Source organism: Humulus lupulus, chromosome 2, assembly GCF_963169125.1.
Source record: "Humulus lupulus chromosome 2, drHumLupu1.1, whole genome shotgun sequence".
NCBI lineage: Eukaryota > Viridiplantae > Streptophyta > Magnoliopsida > Rosales > Cannabaceae > Humulus > Humulus lupulus.
In genome coordinates, this window is record NC_084794.1 from 289,408,551 (window position 1) to 289,422,988 (window position 14,438).

The 14,438-nt window shown below is 30.8% G+C and overlaps 2 protein-coding genes across 3 annotated transcripts; one reads left to right on the plus strand and one right to left on the minus strand.

Moving 5' to 3' along the window:
* Positions 1-5,005: 5,005 nt before the first annotated feature.
* LOC133819739 (probable leucine-rich repeat receptor-like protein kinase At2g33170) lies at positions 5,006-10,484 on the plus strand. Of its 2 annotated transcripts, XM_062253063.1 has the most exons (4): positions 5,006-5,393; positions 5,531-5,799; positions 6,242-9,233; positions 9,788-10,484. In XM_062253063.1, the coding sequence occupies exons 3-4, from the start codon at positions 6,293-6,295 to the stop codon at positions 10,183-10,185; spliced, it is 3,339 nt and encodes a 1,112-aa protein (XP_062109047.1). In that variant the 5' UTR covers positions 5,006-5,393; positions 5,531-5,799; positions 6,242-6,292; the 3' UTR covers positions 10,186-10,484. The 2 variants fall into 2 exon arrangements, with proteins under 2 accessions (XP_062109047.1, XP_062109046.1); XM_062253062.1 differs by having other exon boundaries at positions 5,006-5,799.
* Positions 10,485-11,639: 1,155 nt separating this feature from the next.
* On the minus strand, positions 11,640-12,425 carry LOC133819740 (S-protein homolog 5-like). The gene has a single exon (XM_062253064.1). The coding sequence runs from the start codon at positions 12,373-12,375 to the stop codon at positions 12,028-12,030; it is 348 nt and encodes a 115-aa protein (XP_062109048.1). The 5' UTR covers positions 12,376-12,425; the 3' UTR covers positions 11,640-12,027.
* Positions 12,426-14,438: the final 2,013 nt, after the last annotated feature.

Consider the following 14,438-nt stretch of genomic DNA (forward strand, 5'->3'; position numbering starts at 1 on the left):
GTCGGTGGCTTTTTTAATTATTCAAAATCAGTTTGGCTTTACTTTGGAATAAAAAAACAAAAGGCTTGAGTGTTTATTTAATTTATTATGTGATAATTTAATCAACACAATTATATAATAAATATAGGCTTGAAATTCACCAAACGAGGTCAACAAAACTTAGGTTGACCAGAGGGAATGTACTATATATATATATATATGCATACTTTGCATTCTGCCTAAGATAATTTGTTTAATAATATTATCACTAATCAAAGCAACGCTTCGAAAGAGGTGTTTATCTTTCTCTTCTTGACCAAAAGTTAGTCATTGCACTGAAACCCATGTAAGAAAAAGTTTCTTTTTGGGGGGTCTTTTTGTAAGAGTCTTACCTCATCAAAATTTTAAGGGTAAATTATACAAGATTATTATAGGTTTAAAATATACTTATGAAATGTTTGTATGAAGACTAAAAATTCATAAAAGGAAGGTCTTATTTATTTGGCCCCTCATGGCCTTAATATATATATATATATTAATTAAAACTTGGAACTTAATCATGTGCTCCCAACCCAAAAAGAGAACCAAAAAAATCATAATAACAAGAATAAAAAATATATATGATTAGATTAGGCTCCTTGAAAAGACTCAACTTTCTAGTAACCTTTTAGAAAAATACATTTTTTTTTCTTCATGTATTGGTTTTAAAGGGTTTAAAAACAAGAATAAAAAATTAGACCCTTTTAGAGTTAGGGCAGCAGAAAATAAATTGAATAAAGAAAAAAAGAAGAAGAAGAAGATAGATTCAATCTTGTGGCTAATAATGTCAATGTTTCATTTTATTTTTATGATAAATTTCATTGTATAATTTGTTGTTAATGTGAAAAAATAAATATTTTTTTTATAGTATTCTTCCTATTTCATCACCTTATCTTTTTCTGAGATCTTAATCCATGGAGATAGATATTTTTTTTTTGTTTGCTTGAAAGACACACTTTTGTATTTCTTATTAATAAATATGTTAAAAAATTTAAAATGAAAAGAGTAATAATTGTGTAATATATTATGACACATATGTATCTCATTTAATATATAGAATATACTTGATGTGATTATTAAATAATTAAATATTGTGTCTATTCGATTTGATTATGAATTATTGGTACGATTTCACAATCAAATTTATGATTATATCTACTATTTAAGTCAAATAAACATAACCAAATAATTTTTTTAAAAATTAAAATTTTAAATTAAATGTAAAATTTTGTGTCTTTTGTGATATTAGCAAAAAGGTATTTGTGTTTAAAGTAAGTTTGTTACGTGATTTTTTTTGTTTGTTATTTTTAAAAAAAGCAGATGATGTAATTCTCAATTTATTATACATATCAATAATGTAACGCTTAAGTTTTGGTTATTGTTTTTTTTTTTATATTATTATATGTCAAGTAGAAAATTATTGTGGCCATATTTCTTTATTACTACATAAAAGTAACATGGTAAGTTTGTTTAGTTTTATTTATAGAATTTATTAATTATTTTTATTAAATTTATATTAATATCATATAAATTTTAAATAAATATTTTATTTTAATTAAATAATTTATTTATTTTTGTTTAAGTTTATGTTTTTTTATAGTTTTTGAATTTGTGAATACCAACAAGAGATTATATATTATATGTTTAATATAATATTAAACATCATATGTCGATTTTAAATTTAAGTATCTTCCTAGTTTAAAAAAAAAAACAATTTGTTACTAATTGACAATAAATTATATTATATGTTTAATACGATATTATTCTAATAAGTGAGTTTAAGTTTAAGTTTAATTAAATTTTATTTAATTTATAAAACGTATGATTTTATTATTTTTAAATAATTATTATTGTAAAATATTTTATTTAAATTTGTTTAATTATTTATTAGTTTTAAATAATTATTATTGTAAAATATCTCAAAAATATCATATTTTAATTTTTTAATTAATTAATTAATTTTATTTAAGTTTAAGTGTTTACAAACTACAGTTAAATATAAAAATATTTTGTTAAATATAAAAATATTCCGTTAAAGTTAACATTAAAAAATAAAAAAACCGTTAAAATCAAGAATTTCTATTATCTACACACTTATTATATAGAAGAGATATTATGTGAATATGGTTTTTTTTTTTTTTATTTTAACAAAAATTATTTTTTAAGTTTTGTGGAAACTATACTTTGGGTTCAAGTCTTTCCAAATTGATATCCTATGAGCAGAAAAATCATGAATCTTGTTCTCATATCTATGACTTTACAACTTTATTTTCTATAAATTTTAAAAATGTGTTGTGATAGAGATTTGACACGTGTATATACATATGTATATAAATGTATATCTATATCTATATATATATATATATATATATATATATATAAAAGATGCAAGATATAAGATAACTCTTACTAACTTTAAGAGCATGTTGAAGTGATCCAACCTAGTCTAAGATAGTGGATTCTACGTACCCTTATTTTATCAAAAAGTAAAAAGAAATATCTACTCTTAATAAAACAATAATAATAAAAAAAAATACTTACCCACTTGAAGATTCTCATTTTAAAAGGGTAAAAAATAGTGAGCCTTCTTCTAAGCATCTTACCACATTGAACTTGTATATAAGAAATTACCAAATAGTATACAAACTTTACAATTGAAAAATCTTTTAACATTACTAAAAGCACAATTCATGACTAACATTAATATATTAAACTTTCTTTGCTTAAATTAATTGCCAATAATAAGTTAGACCAAATGATTATATGATCCAAATGTGAATGTAAGATATCAATCAAACTCAATATATCCAATATATCTTTGGATTTTTTCCTAGTTTTTGTAAAAACAAGAGTATTAATAAATAATTCGATTAAATTATACTATTGTTTGGTCTCAACTTGAGTAATTAATTAATAACTTTAATTAAATTATGCTTTCATTCGCTATGGATGTTATTAATTTATAGAGTTTTTACTATATTTGGATTAAGATTAAAATTTAATGTATTCAAATTTTAGTTTGATGTATTTATACTTTTAATAATTAATAACCATCTAATTAATTAAATTATTGATCCTACAATTTATGGGATTTCTTAATGAAACAAAATCCAAACTCATAAGGAAAAAGAGTCAAAATTGAACTTGTACTATTTTTTTGAATGATGGGTTTTTGAAAGTATACTAAGAAAGAAAGCAAAACAAGCAAACCCAAAAGAAAAATAATAATAATAATAATGAAAAGTAACTAAGCATGTGTATTATTTTTCCATAATAATTAATAATGGTAAGTAAGAAGAAAAAGTGATTGGTGGGCAAATGATACAAGTAGTGTTGTGTGTATTTATTTAGTGGAAATGAACCAACTCACTCTCACAAACACACAAGAGTCACACTTTTCCTAACTCTTGTTCATAAAAAGAGATAAAAAAATTATTTTTAGTTTATTGGAGAGTCTCATCGCATGGCATCGCATGTGCTCCAACAGTTATCAATATACATGCTCTTTCTTGAGTAATGAGTTTTGCACCAAAATTATGTACAAAACATTACACTATCAATTGACACGATAATTTTATTTAATTAATCAAAAATTATTTTAAGCGGGACCCATTATTTTAAAAATATTATCAGTACATGTAATTTTTAGTGCACTCCTCATTTTTCTTCTCTATTGATCTTCATTGTTATTTAATTAGTATTTTTTTTACAATGTATTTATTTTATCTAGACTTTTTGTGGTGGACCCTCTAATTTAGGCCTTAGCCCTCTATAAATTATTATTATTATTAGAGTTGTCATATTCATAACCCACAAAAAATGTGGACCGTTCGATTTAGACATAAAGTTAGGGCAAAGCAAAGAGCACAAGGATGAAGTAGCTATCTCACCCAATTTCATGGTCCAACTGGTTAAGATTGGTGGACCAAGTGGGTGATCCGGGGACCCACTTCCATCCCAACCTCAAAAAATTTAATTAATAAAAATTAAAATTCATTAACCCTTCTTCCCATTTTTTTTTTCATGTAAAAATCAAAGGGTATTTCCTAGGGTTAGATCGGTTTAGGTGTTTACTTTATTATTATCATTAGATTGGAATAGGCCTTTACTTCCAAACTTCATGCTTTATTGGTGAGACTTTTTTGAGCTCGAGCATTCGTCTTTTCTGTTCGGGTGTTATTTCTCTTTGCTAAAAATTTCGGGATAATTTTCTTACTTTTGTTGGTTGCTTTTATTGTAAAGCGGCCAATTAATTAATTGGCATGACCTTTGACAAGACGATCATAAATTTTTGAATGGAAATAATCTATCTCTTTCTTTTTTAAATTTTTTTCATTTAAGTCGCTATTTAAAAAAAAGAAAAAAATCTATATAATTGATGGGAAAAGAATATTTCCTAAAATAGGACTATTTATTTATTTTTAAATGAATTATCTTTGAGGTTTGCATATTTTTATTTATGCAATCAATGCATATAAATTGCTTTATTTATTGTTTTATAAACTTTGGATCTCTTACTCTTATGGGAAATATGTGCATATTTCAAAATGTAGGAAGTTATAATTTAATATAACAAAAGGTATAAAAAAAAAACTTTATGAATTGAGGTCCCCACGTATATTATTTTCACAAAACATATGGAACATAAAATTATATATATATTTTTTTTTGAGGAAACATAAAATTATATTTTATATTATAATAATTTTAATTCATGAAAATAATGTAATTTTTGCAAAAGAATGAAAGTGATTATAATGAAGAACACATAATGACGTGGCAAAACCACGATGAGACATTATTATCATCTAAAAAATGATTTATTTACCTTTTTTTTTTCTTTCTAAAAATAAATAAAAAATCATGAAAATTAGTTCATAGAATTCAGTACCTACCAACCTAGCAAGCAATCAGACACAAATTTTCCAATCAACAAAATTGCTCAAAAATATTTTCCCGAGAAAATTATCATTGGTTTGTTGGTCTTGGTGGTAGCCTTTTCTATAGAAGCTGCCTAAAAAGTTCACAATTTTATTAAAAAGAAAAATAAATAAATAAAAAAAAAACACACTTGTCCCCACGAGTCTCTCCAATCTATCTAGGAAAACTAAGACAAAAAAAAAAAAAAAAAAAAAATCTAAAAAGAAAAAAAGAAAAAAAAAGAAACAAACTTTGTTTCAGTATACAGAGAATGAGAGCGATGATATGAAAGCATGCTTGTCGGCCATTAGAGCTTCAACAAAGAGCTCAGCTTTGGCCCGGTTCTCTTCCATCTCAATCTCAACCATTTCACGCATTACCTATATCATTCCTCTCGAGCCACCCAGCTCAAAACTGCACCACAAAGACTCGGGCTTTTTCGACGTTTCGATTTGGTTCTGTGTTGCTTCAGTTTCACTGTTTGACGTGTTGTCTTTTTTTGTTTTGTTTTGTTTATTAAATTATATATAGTTTAAAGCAAAGTAGGAAGATCCTTGAAACGGATTCTTTTCTTCTTTTTGGGCACTTTCAGTTCTTGGTGAAAAGGCTTGAGAAAAGGAAAGGGAGAAGGTGGTGTTTGAGATTATTAAGCAACAAATCTTGGCCTGTAGATCGCAGATCCCCACCATTTTGAGGAGAGACGAAGTGGGTTTGCTTCAGTTTTGGCTTTCTGATTCATGACTTTCATGGTTTTTCAGTTTGTCATTTCAGAGCAGTCAATGCGAAATGTGGTTCGACTTTGCTGTTTCTATTATCTCTCTTTTTTATTGCTGAGATGAGTGTTCATTGGGCTTTCGAGAGGTATGTTGATAATCTCCTGGTTAATGTTTTTCAATTTTATTTTAAAACCGTGGAGTGGAGGCTAGTTTGTTTTTATCTTTTGTTTTATTTTATCTTCATACGAGTTAATTTCAAGGATAAAGTTCATGAATTCCTATTTGAAAATAGTGTTTTTTTTGGTGAAAGTTATCAATTATGAGTTATGGGGTCGGTTTCTTTTATGTTGGGTTCATTGAAAGATTACTAAATAAAGCTTCTTTAGTGTTTCTAACTCCTTTTTCTTATTTGGATCAGTTCTTCCATCCCCAATGTTTCTCTGCACTTAAGAATTTTTTTCATGAGATTTTCTTCTAGGGAATAGGTTCTTCATACTGTTTTACTATTATCAATTCTGTTTATCATCCTGGCAAGTAAATTTATTTGGCTTGACAACATTGTAATACGAGGACTTGCGTACTCGCAGGTGTTAATTATTGATCTATATGTTGGTTGTGATTATCCGAAAGTTGCTAAAATGTTCGGAAATTTCAAACGGCGGAGAGTTTTGGAGGTGGGATTTGCAGGGTTTTTGCTTATCTTCTCTCTACTAGTTTTCACTTCAGAGGGGTTGAATTCTGAGGGTCTTTCTCTTCTGGAGTTGAAGAAAAGTCTTCTTGACAATAATCATGATTTGAGAAACTGGAATCCTGCTGATGAAACACCATGTGGATGGTCTGGAGTCAATTGTACTTCTGATTATGATCGAGCTGTTTGGTCTCTTGATTTGAGATTCATGAATCTGTCAGGAACAGTGAGCCCCAGCATTGGTGGTTTAGTCCACCTGACTCATCTTGATCTTTCTTACAATGCATTCAGTGGGACCATACCCAAGGAGATTGGACATTGTTCAAGGTTGGAAAGACTTTATTTGAACAACAATAGATTTGTGGGGAACATTCCTCCCCAGTTGGGCAATTTATCTAACTTAACTCGTTTGAATGTATGCAACAACAAATTATCTGGTTCTTTACCAGAGGAGCTTGGGAAGTTGTCTTTGCTGATTGAGTTTGTGGCATACACCAACAATCTTACCGGTCCATTGCCGCATTCTATAGGGAATTTGAAGAGTCTGAGAACATTCAGAGCTGGCCAGAATGCTATTTCTGGTAGCATACCAGGTGAAATAAGTGGATGTCAGAGGTTGGAGCTGCTTGGACTTGCTCAGAATCAGTTAGGAGGGGAGTTGCCAAAAGAACTTGGGATGCTTGGACGCTTGACAGACTTGATTCTGTGGGACAACCAGCTATCTGGGCCTATTCCAGAGGAACTTGGCAACTGTACAAGCCTTGAGACTATTGCTTTGTATGAAAATGGTATAAATGGACCCCTACCAAAGTCAATTGGGAATCTTAAGTCCTTGAAAAGGTTGTATATTTACAGGAATTCGTTAAATGGAACTATCCCCAGGGAAATTGGAAATCTCAGTCAGGCTGGGGAAATTGATTTCTCAGAGAACTATTTGAGCGGTGAGATCCCCAGAGAGTTCAGTAAGATAACAGGTTTACGATTACTATACCTCTTCCAGAACCGGTTTTCAGGTGTAATACCAAGTGAGCTTAGTAACTTGAAGAACTTGACAAAGCTTGACCTTTCAATTAATTTTCTTCAAGGTTCCATTCCATCTGGATTTCAGTATTTGAGTAAAATGATCCAGTTACAACTGTTTGATAACTCTCTGAATGGTAGCATTCCTCAGGGGTTTGGTCTCTACAGTCAGCTTTGGGTGGTTGATTTTTCAGATAACTACCTGACAGGTAGAATACCTCCTCATCTATGTCGAAACTCTAACCTGATTTTGTTAAATCTTGAGACTAATAAACTGTATGGAAATATCCCAACTGGAATTTTGAACTGCAAATCATTGGTGCAGCTCCGGCTTATTGGAAACAGTCTTACTGGGAGCTTTCCTTCAGAGCTGTGCAATTTGGTGAACCTTTCTGCCATTGCATTGGATCAGAATAGGTTCAATGGCCCAATTCCTCCAGCAATAGGGAACTGCAAAAAGTTGCAAAGGCTTCATATTTCTGACAACTACTTCACCTCTGCATTTCCCAAGGAAATAGGAAATCTTTCTCAGTTGGTGACTTTCAACATATCATCTAATTTGCTCACCGGTCAAATTCCTCCTGAAATAGTTAACTGCAAGAAGCTGCAGAGACTTGATCTCAGTAGTAATCAGTTTGAAGGGTCTTTACCTAATGAGCTTGGAACTCTTCTGCAGTTGGAGATTCTCCGGCTTTCAGAAAATAAGTTCACTGGAAATATACCATCGGCATTGGGAAACCTTTCTCGTTTGACAGAATTACAAATGGGTGGCAACAGGTTTTCTAATGAGATACCTCCAGAGTTGGGTTCTCTTTCAGGTTTGCAGATTGCAATGAATCTTAGTTACAATAATCTCACTGGTGCTATACCATCTCAACTTGGAAATCTTAATTTACTTGAATTTCTTTTGCTCAATAACAATCATTTGACTGGTGAAATTCCAAGCACATTAGAGAATCTGTCAAGCTTGTTGGGGTGCAACTTCTCATACAACGACCTTACTGGACCTTTACCTCCCATACCACTATTTCAGAACATGGCTTTTAGCAGCTTTGTTGGGAACAAAGGACTTTGTGGTAGGCCTCTAAGTGACTGTAGTGGAAATCCTTTTTCTAATCCTGCTTCACATTCGGGTGGGGCTGAAACTCATCGGGGAAAAATTATCACTGCAGTTGCAGCTGCTGTAGGTGGTGTTTCTCTCATTCTGATTGCTATCATCTTGTATTATATGAGATTTCCTTCCGAGACTGTTGCTTCCTTGCAAGAAGAAGTTTCATTTTCATCTGCTGATTCAGATATATACTTTCCTGCAAAGGATGGGGTCACGTTCCAAGATCTGGTTGAGGCGACTAACAACTTTAATGACAGCTTTGCTGTTGGAAGGGGAGCTTGTGGAACAGTTTACAAGGCAGTAATGCGCTGTGGAAGGATCATTGCTGTTAAGAAGCTAGCATCTCATAGGGAGGGGAATAGCGTTGAGAACAGTTTTCGTGCTGAGATTTTAACTCTTGGGAATATCAGGCATCGCAACATTGTGAAGTTATATGGATTTTGCTATCACCAAGGTTCTAATTTGCTTCTTTACGAGTACATGGAAAATGGTAGCTTGGGTGAACTGCTTCATGGCTCTTCTTATAATTTAGAATGGCCAACTCGTTACATAATTGCTCTTGGAGCTGCTGAAGGTCTTTCATATTTACATCATGATTGCAAACCGAGGATTATTCACCGTGATATAAAGTCCACTAACATTCTGCTTGATGAGAAGTTTGAAGCCCATGTTGGTGATTTTGGTTTGGCAAAAGTAATTGATATGCCTCATTCTAAATCAATGTCAGCAGTTGCTGGTTCATATGGGTACATTGCTCCTGGTAAGCTCACCATCTCTAGCATTTGCTTATGTTGAATGCTTATAAATTTGGTTTATCTTGATAAAAGTGAATAACAATTTATCTTGCCTACAATTTATCTTTATCTTGTTCATATTAACTAGTTATGCATGTGATTTGATATACATCTTTAGCAGGTAAAGAAATATAGGAAAAATTGCAGAAACTCTTTTTTTCTTTTTTTCAGAGTTGAGGTGAAGTTTCATTTAAATTTTTGCCTTCTTTCTTGAAGGAAGACAAATATTTGTAATTATATCCATATGGTGTTGTATACAAGTTGATTTACTCACATTAAAGTAGTTTGATTGGCTAGTGACTAATGTTTTACATTTTAGTTTGCGTATCTCCTTGCGTTCATTCTCGTTTTAGAAAATCTTAAAAGGCACCATTGCATTGGTGTCCAACTCCACATACTAATATAAATAGGTTTAAATTCTCATGTGAGTCTCATGTTTGTATTATTTGGGGTGCAATGCTGATTTGTTTAGCAGATTTGTTGTACCTGATTCGTAACATGCCTATTTTTGTTGTTGCAGAATATGCATACACCATGAAGGTTACTGAAAAATGTGATGTCTATAGCTATGGGGTGGTGTTGTTGGAGTTGGTAACTGGAAAGGCTCCTGTGCAACCACTAGAACAAGGAGGTGATCTTGTAAGTTGGGTGAGGCAATATATTCGAAACCATTCATTGACATCTGGGATACTCGACAAACGGTTGAATCTTGAAGACAAAGCTATGATTGATCATATGCTTACAGTGCTAAGAATTGCTTTGTTGTGCACAAATCTGTCCCCTTTTGATCGGCCTTCTATGAGAGAAGTTGTCCTGATGCTAATCGAGTCCAATGCGCATGCAAATTTTGTTCTGTCTTCACCAACTCTTGACCCTCCATTGAAAGATGATCTCCAATTGAAAGATAATCTCCCATGAAAGTATGTGATTCTTTCTAAGCTTTCAATAACTGAGATGATTTTTTGATTTCCTCATGTTATTTGCAGAAGGAAAATGACAATGTCTTGTATATTTTCATTAGAATAACAATAGGGAAATATCTGTTCTATATAGTTAACAGGGCTAATTAGTTTTGGTTTCTTTTCAAATTATGTATTGCCTTCTGCTATTCACACAGCAAGTAAAAACAAGAAAAAAAGAATGTACAGTTCAAAGAAATATTTTTTTACATGCAAATTACTGGCTCCTAATATTAATTCAATTTTCTTGAACTCAAACTCTATTCTCTACCATGTATTAATGCATTAATTATGTAAGATTATGTTCATATTTGTTTGTCTCTGGACATAGGCAAAGAAAAAAAAAACTTTGAAGTTCTGGCTTAGATTGAGTTATCTGAAACCCTTTGATAATAATCTTCAATGCTTCTTAATGGTGATTAGTATATTCCCAAGATTTGTGTACCTCCATATTCCTAGCAGGATCTCTACATTTTGTATGCTATTATTGGGACAAAGTCATTGGATCACAGCCAGTAATAATGGTGCTATAAAGCACTCTAATTTTCTAGACTAACAATCTGTTCTTGCTACAAAATGGAAAATTTTCTTTACAAAGGAGAAGCAGAATAGAAAGGTTATAAAATGAATATTTTTGTAAATAAATACTATGTGTTCTGTGGATGATAAGGGTAGAAACCAAAGTCTTTTCATTTTTCATGATTTTGTGTGCAAATGGATAATGGTATGAACCCTCTTGCTGTATCAATAATTAAGTTAGGGACACTTGTGAAATAACTTTTATTTTGTGTTGGAGTATATTTATTGATTGATCTCAAGTAAATCAGTTAATATATTCTATAAATTAAAAGAAAACAAAAACATTTTTATATCAACTTCAAACAATTGGAAAATGAAATGATGTTGATCAGCTAGAAAATGGTAAAGCAATACACATCACATGTTTGTTGTTGCTTCAAATTCCAATATCTTGGCCCCCTTTTGAGAAGAAAAAAGCACTGCCATGAACACAACTTTAAAAGCTAACATGGATACTATTTGGCTTTGAGATAACTATAGCTTTTATTTTTTAAATAATAGAAAAATAAAAAATAAAATAAATCTTTTGTAAGTTACTATTTGGATAATCTATTAAAAAGAACTTTTAATTTAAAAAAAGATTTAATGTATTTTTCCCCCTTTTGATTGGAATAATGATAAATAATGAAGAAACTTATTCTTAGAAAATGAATAAAATTTGATTAAAATTTAAAAACCCACGTGTTATTTTTTCAAAAAGTCCTTTTGAATAAGTTTCTGGACACTTCCTCATAAAGAACTTCGAAACACATAAATTGCATACAATTTCATCAAAATACTCTCAAAGTGATTTTTAGGCTTGAGAAGAGTTTACAAAAAAAAAAAAAAAAACTATGACCAATGAACTACAGATAGAAAACGAGGTTAAACATGGTTTATCTAGATATGCACTACATATAAAATAGTTAAAATAGAACAAAATAAAGTATAAACCCTATAAAAAGCGAAGCTATTTGGTTAAAAGAAAGTCCACCTTATATTATAACCAACGTACTTCACGATTCTAATAATTGAAATTTGGTCATTTTAATGAAAAAACAATTAGCATAATTAAGCTAGAGAGAAATGAAATGTACAAGAGACGTGTAGTTAGAAAACAAAAGATTTTTATTCGAGAAGAAATATATATTTGGGTGACACAAACATGAACTAATAAAGAAAAAAGAAAACAAAAAAGACTATTATTATTATTATTATTATGGTATGAATATTAATGAAGAGACTAGGTGTTCTTCCATGGATAACAAATATCAAAATCCCTAGTTTTCCAATTGAGCATACAAGGACCATCAACTTTGATCATCCACCAGCAAAGGCTGCCTCTATCCTTGTCTCTACTGCTTCGGTAGATGTCAAAATAGCGAGGAGGGGTGGCTTGGTCCCAGCTCATGGAACAGAAGAAGAGAGTAGTGCCCCATATGTTTGGCTTGAAATCGAACTCGAACCACTCTCCATAGCCCACCACTTTGGTCCCTATGTCATCGTCTTTTGATTTGCAATGAGCCGTCAGATTCAAGTACACCGGCTCCAGTTCATTCATAATCCTTACATGTGTGTTCCCCTCTACCATGCTATTACCATTACCATTGAGGATTAGTATCAACACACCAACAAGAAGCATCATCATTGTTTGCACACTCATATTGCTCATGTATGTATCTATATAATGAAAATACAAGGATGTTGTTATAACGTATATAATAATGGTGTATATATACATCAAGATATATATGGAAAATTAATGGGGTTATCAATAAATAATATTTATGGAAATAATATATTTATGTAAAAGGATATATGGTTTTAATGCTAAAACTTACCTATTGTTGTTGGTAAACTTTACAATTAGTGATAATAAGAATAGGTAAGGAAATTGATTTTTAGGATATCATATTAACAAAAATATCTTTCAATATATTTTTTTTAAAGTAAGAGTATACGTTTTTATGACATGTATGATTAATAAAAGTTTTTCTTTTTATATGGGTTTAAGAAAATAAAAATAAAAATATGGATTTCATGCAAATGTGTGGAGCCTTTCTGGATCATTTTCTCGTTACATTACAATTTTAAATGGGAAATTTGAATTTATATGCACCAAGCGGAAATTTAAATTTTAAAGTTTAAGAAACATAATTTTAAAAATAAAATTTTCCTCATTATCAATGCATAAATTTGTGGAGGTTGTTCATGTACTTTTAATGGGTCTAGAAATACGACCTTTCTTTGTGGCGTAGCGATCACTAGCATCTAATGTTTACTAAAATAATAATTAAGTTAAATTAATTAAATGATTATATGAAAATAGTGGTTAAAGTATAGTTTTAGGTAGTTCTTACCTCACATTCCAAGGAATAAAGTACATTTGTCATGGTCTATCCATTGTCATCAACCAATTGACCATAATTGAAGTTGTGCACTCCACAACTTGTGCATTGTTAGTACTAAGAGGCTTAGTATAAGAAAACTTGAAATAGACACGTGTATTTTCGTAAAGTCTCTCCCAAATGCATCTGTAAAAATTTCTCAAGTATTAAATATTTTTTAAAATTTCGGCAGAGATTCCCCTATAAATAGAACTACCTAAACCTGTTAACATTCAATTTACAACTAAAATATTCCACAATTCACAGAGCAAATAAGTAGCATCATGTCAAGTTTATCTTAAATTAAAGATTAAGTTGAAGTTGAAGTGATACCTCATGCCAAAAAGCATGGTTGAGCCTCCAACATTATCCAAAGTTACTACTTTCTCTATATCTTCTGAAGTGATGAAGATGGACTCGCGACTCATAAATGATTGGTCAACGAGAATTACTACGACTTCTCTTGTTCCTTTAATCGAACATTATTCATTCATAATAAATCTAAGACTAATGTGGATGTGATTCATTATATGAGCATTGAATTGTTGGGGTTCTATTTTAGCTTTTCCTACATTGACTAGAGATCCAGCCAATGACAAATGTGGGCTAAGCATGGATTTGCATTTTACCTTGGACACACTTCTTGACATTGCAGGGTTCATTTGTAGGGGACCCCACATAATATTATTTATATCATTAATACTATTATTTAAATGAATTAAGTGATGAATTATTTTATACCTGATGAGTCATAATTAAATGCTTGGGCCAATGAAGGAATGTATCGGTTGTATCGCGATTATATCGTACTTCACCAACTGTAGTCGGGATTTCGACATCCTCTTGTATAAAATTGGTGACCAAAACTCGCACGACCGAATCATCCAGTTGAACTGTATGAATTGTGACAGGGCCTCTGAATCAATGATGACACCCTCAACCACTATGTTGTGAATATTATATGAACACAGTGTCACAACGTTGTTATGTTCTGGAGAGAACTGATACATAACCGGTTGAAATTGTTCTTCAATGTTCTCTTCATTATTGTATTCTACTTCAGTGTCCTCAGTCTCCTCTTCATTGTATAATTGCTTTTCAATGTTCTCTTCATTATTGTATTTTTCTTCAGTGTTCTCATTATCCTTTGATTGTCTAGCTGTTTCCTTCAGCTCTTCAATTTCTTTTGTGAGGCTAGCAATCTCATTTTCTTTATGAGAAACAACATCTAACACTTTCCTTTTTTTTCTCTTCCAAATAATGCAGA

What these genes read in the sequence shown, in the direction of transcription:
- LOC133819739 (XM_062253062.1), top strand. Translation starts at nt 6,293, where the DNA reads ATGTTCGGAAATTTCAAACGGCGGAGAGTTTTGGAGGTGGGATTTGCA. An exon ending in ATATGGGTACATTGCTCCTG is followed by an intron (nt 9,234 to 9,787) that starts GTAAGCTCACCA and finishes TTGTTGTTGCAG; the next exon opens with AATATGCATACACCATGAAG.
- LOC133819740 (XM_062253064.1), bottom strand. Translation starts at nt 12,375, where the DNA reads ATGGTAGAGGGGAACACACATGTAAGGATTATGAATGAACTGGAGCCG.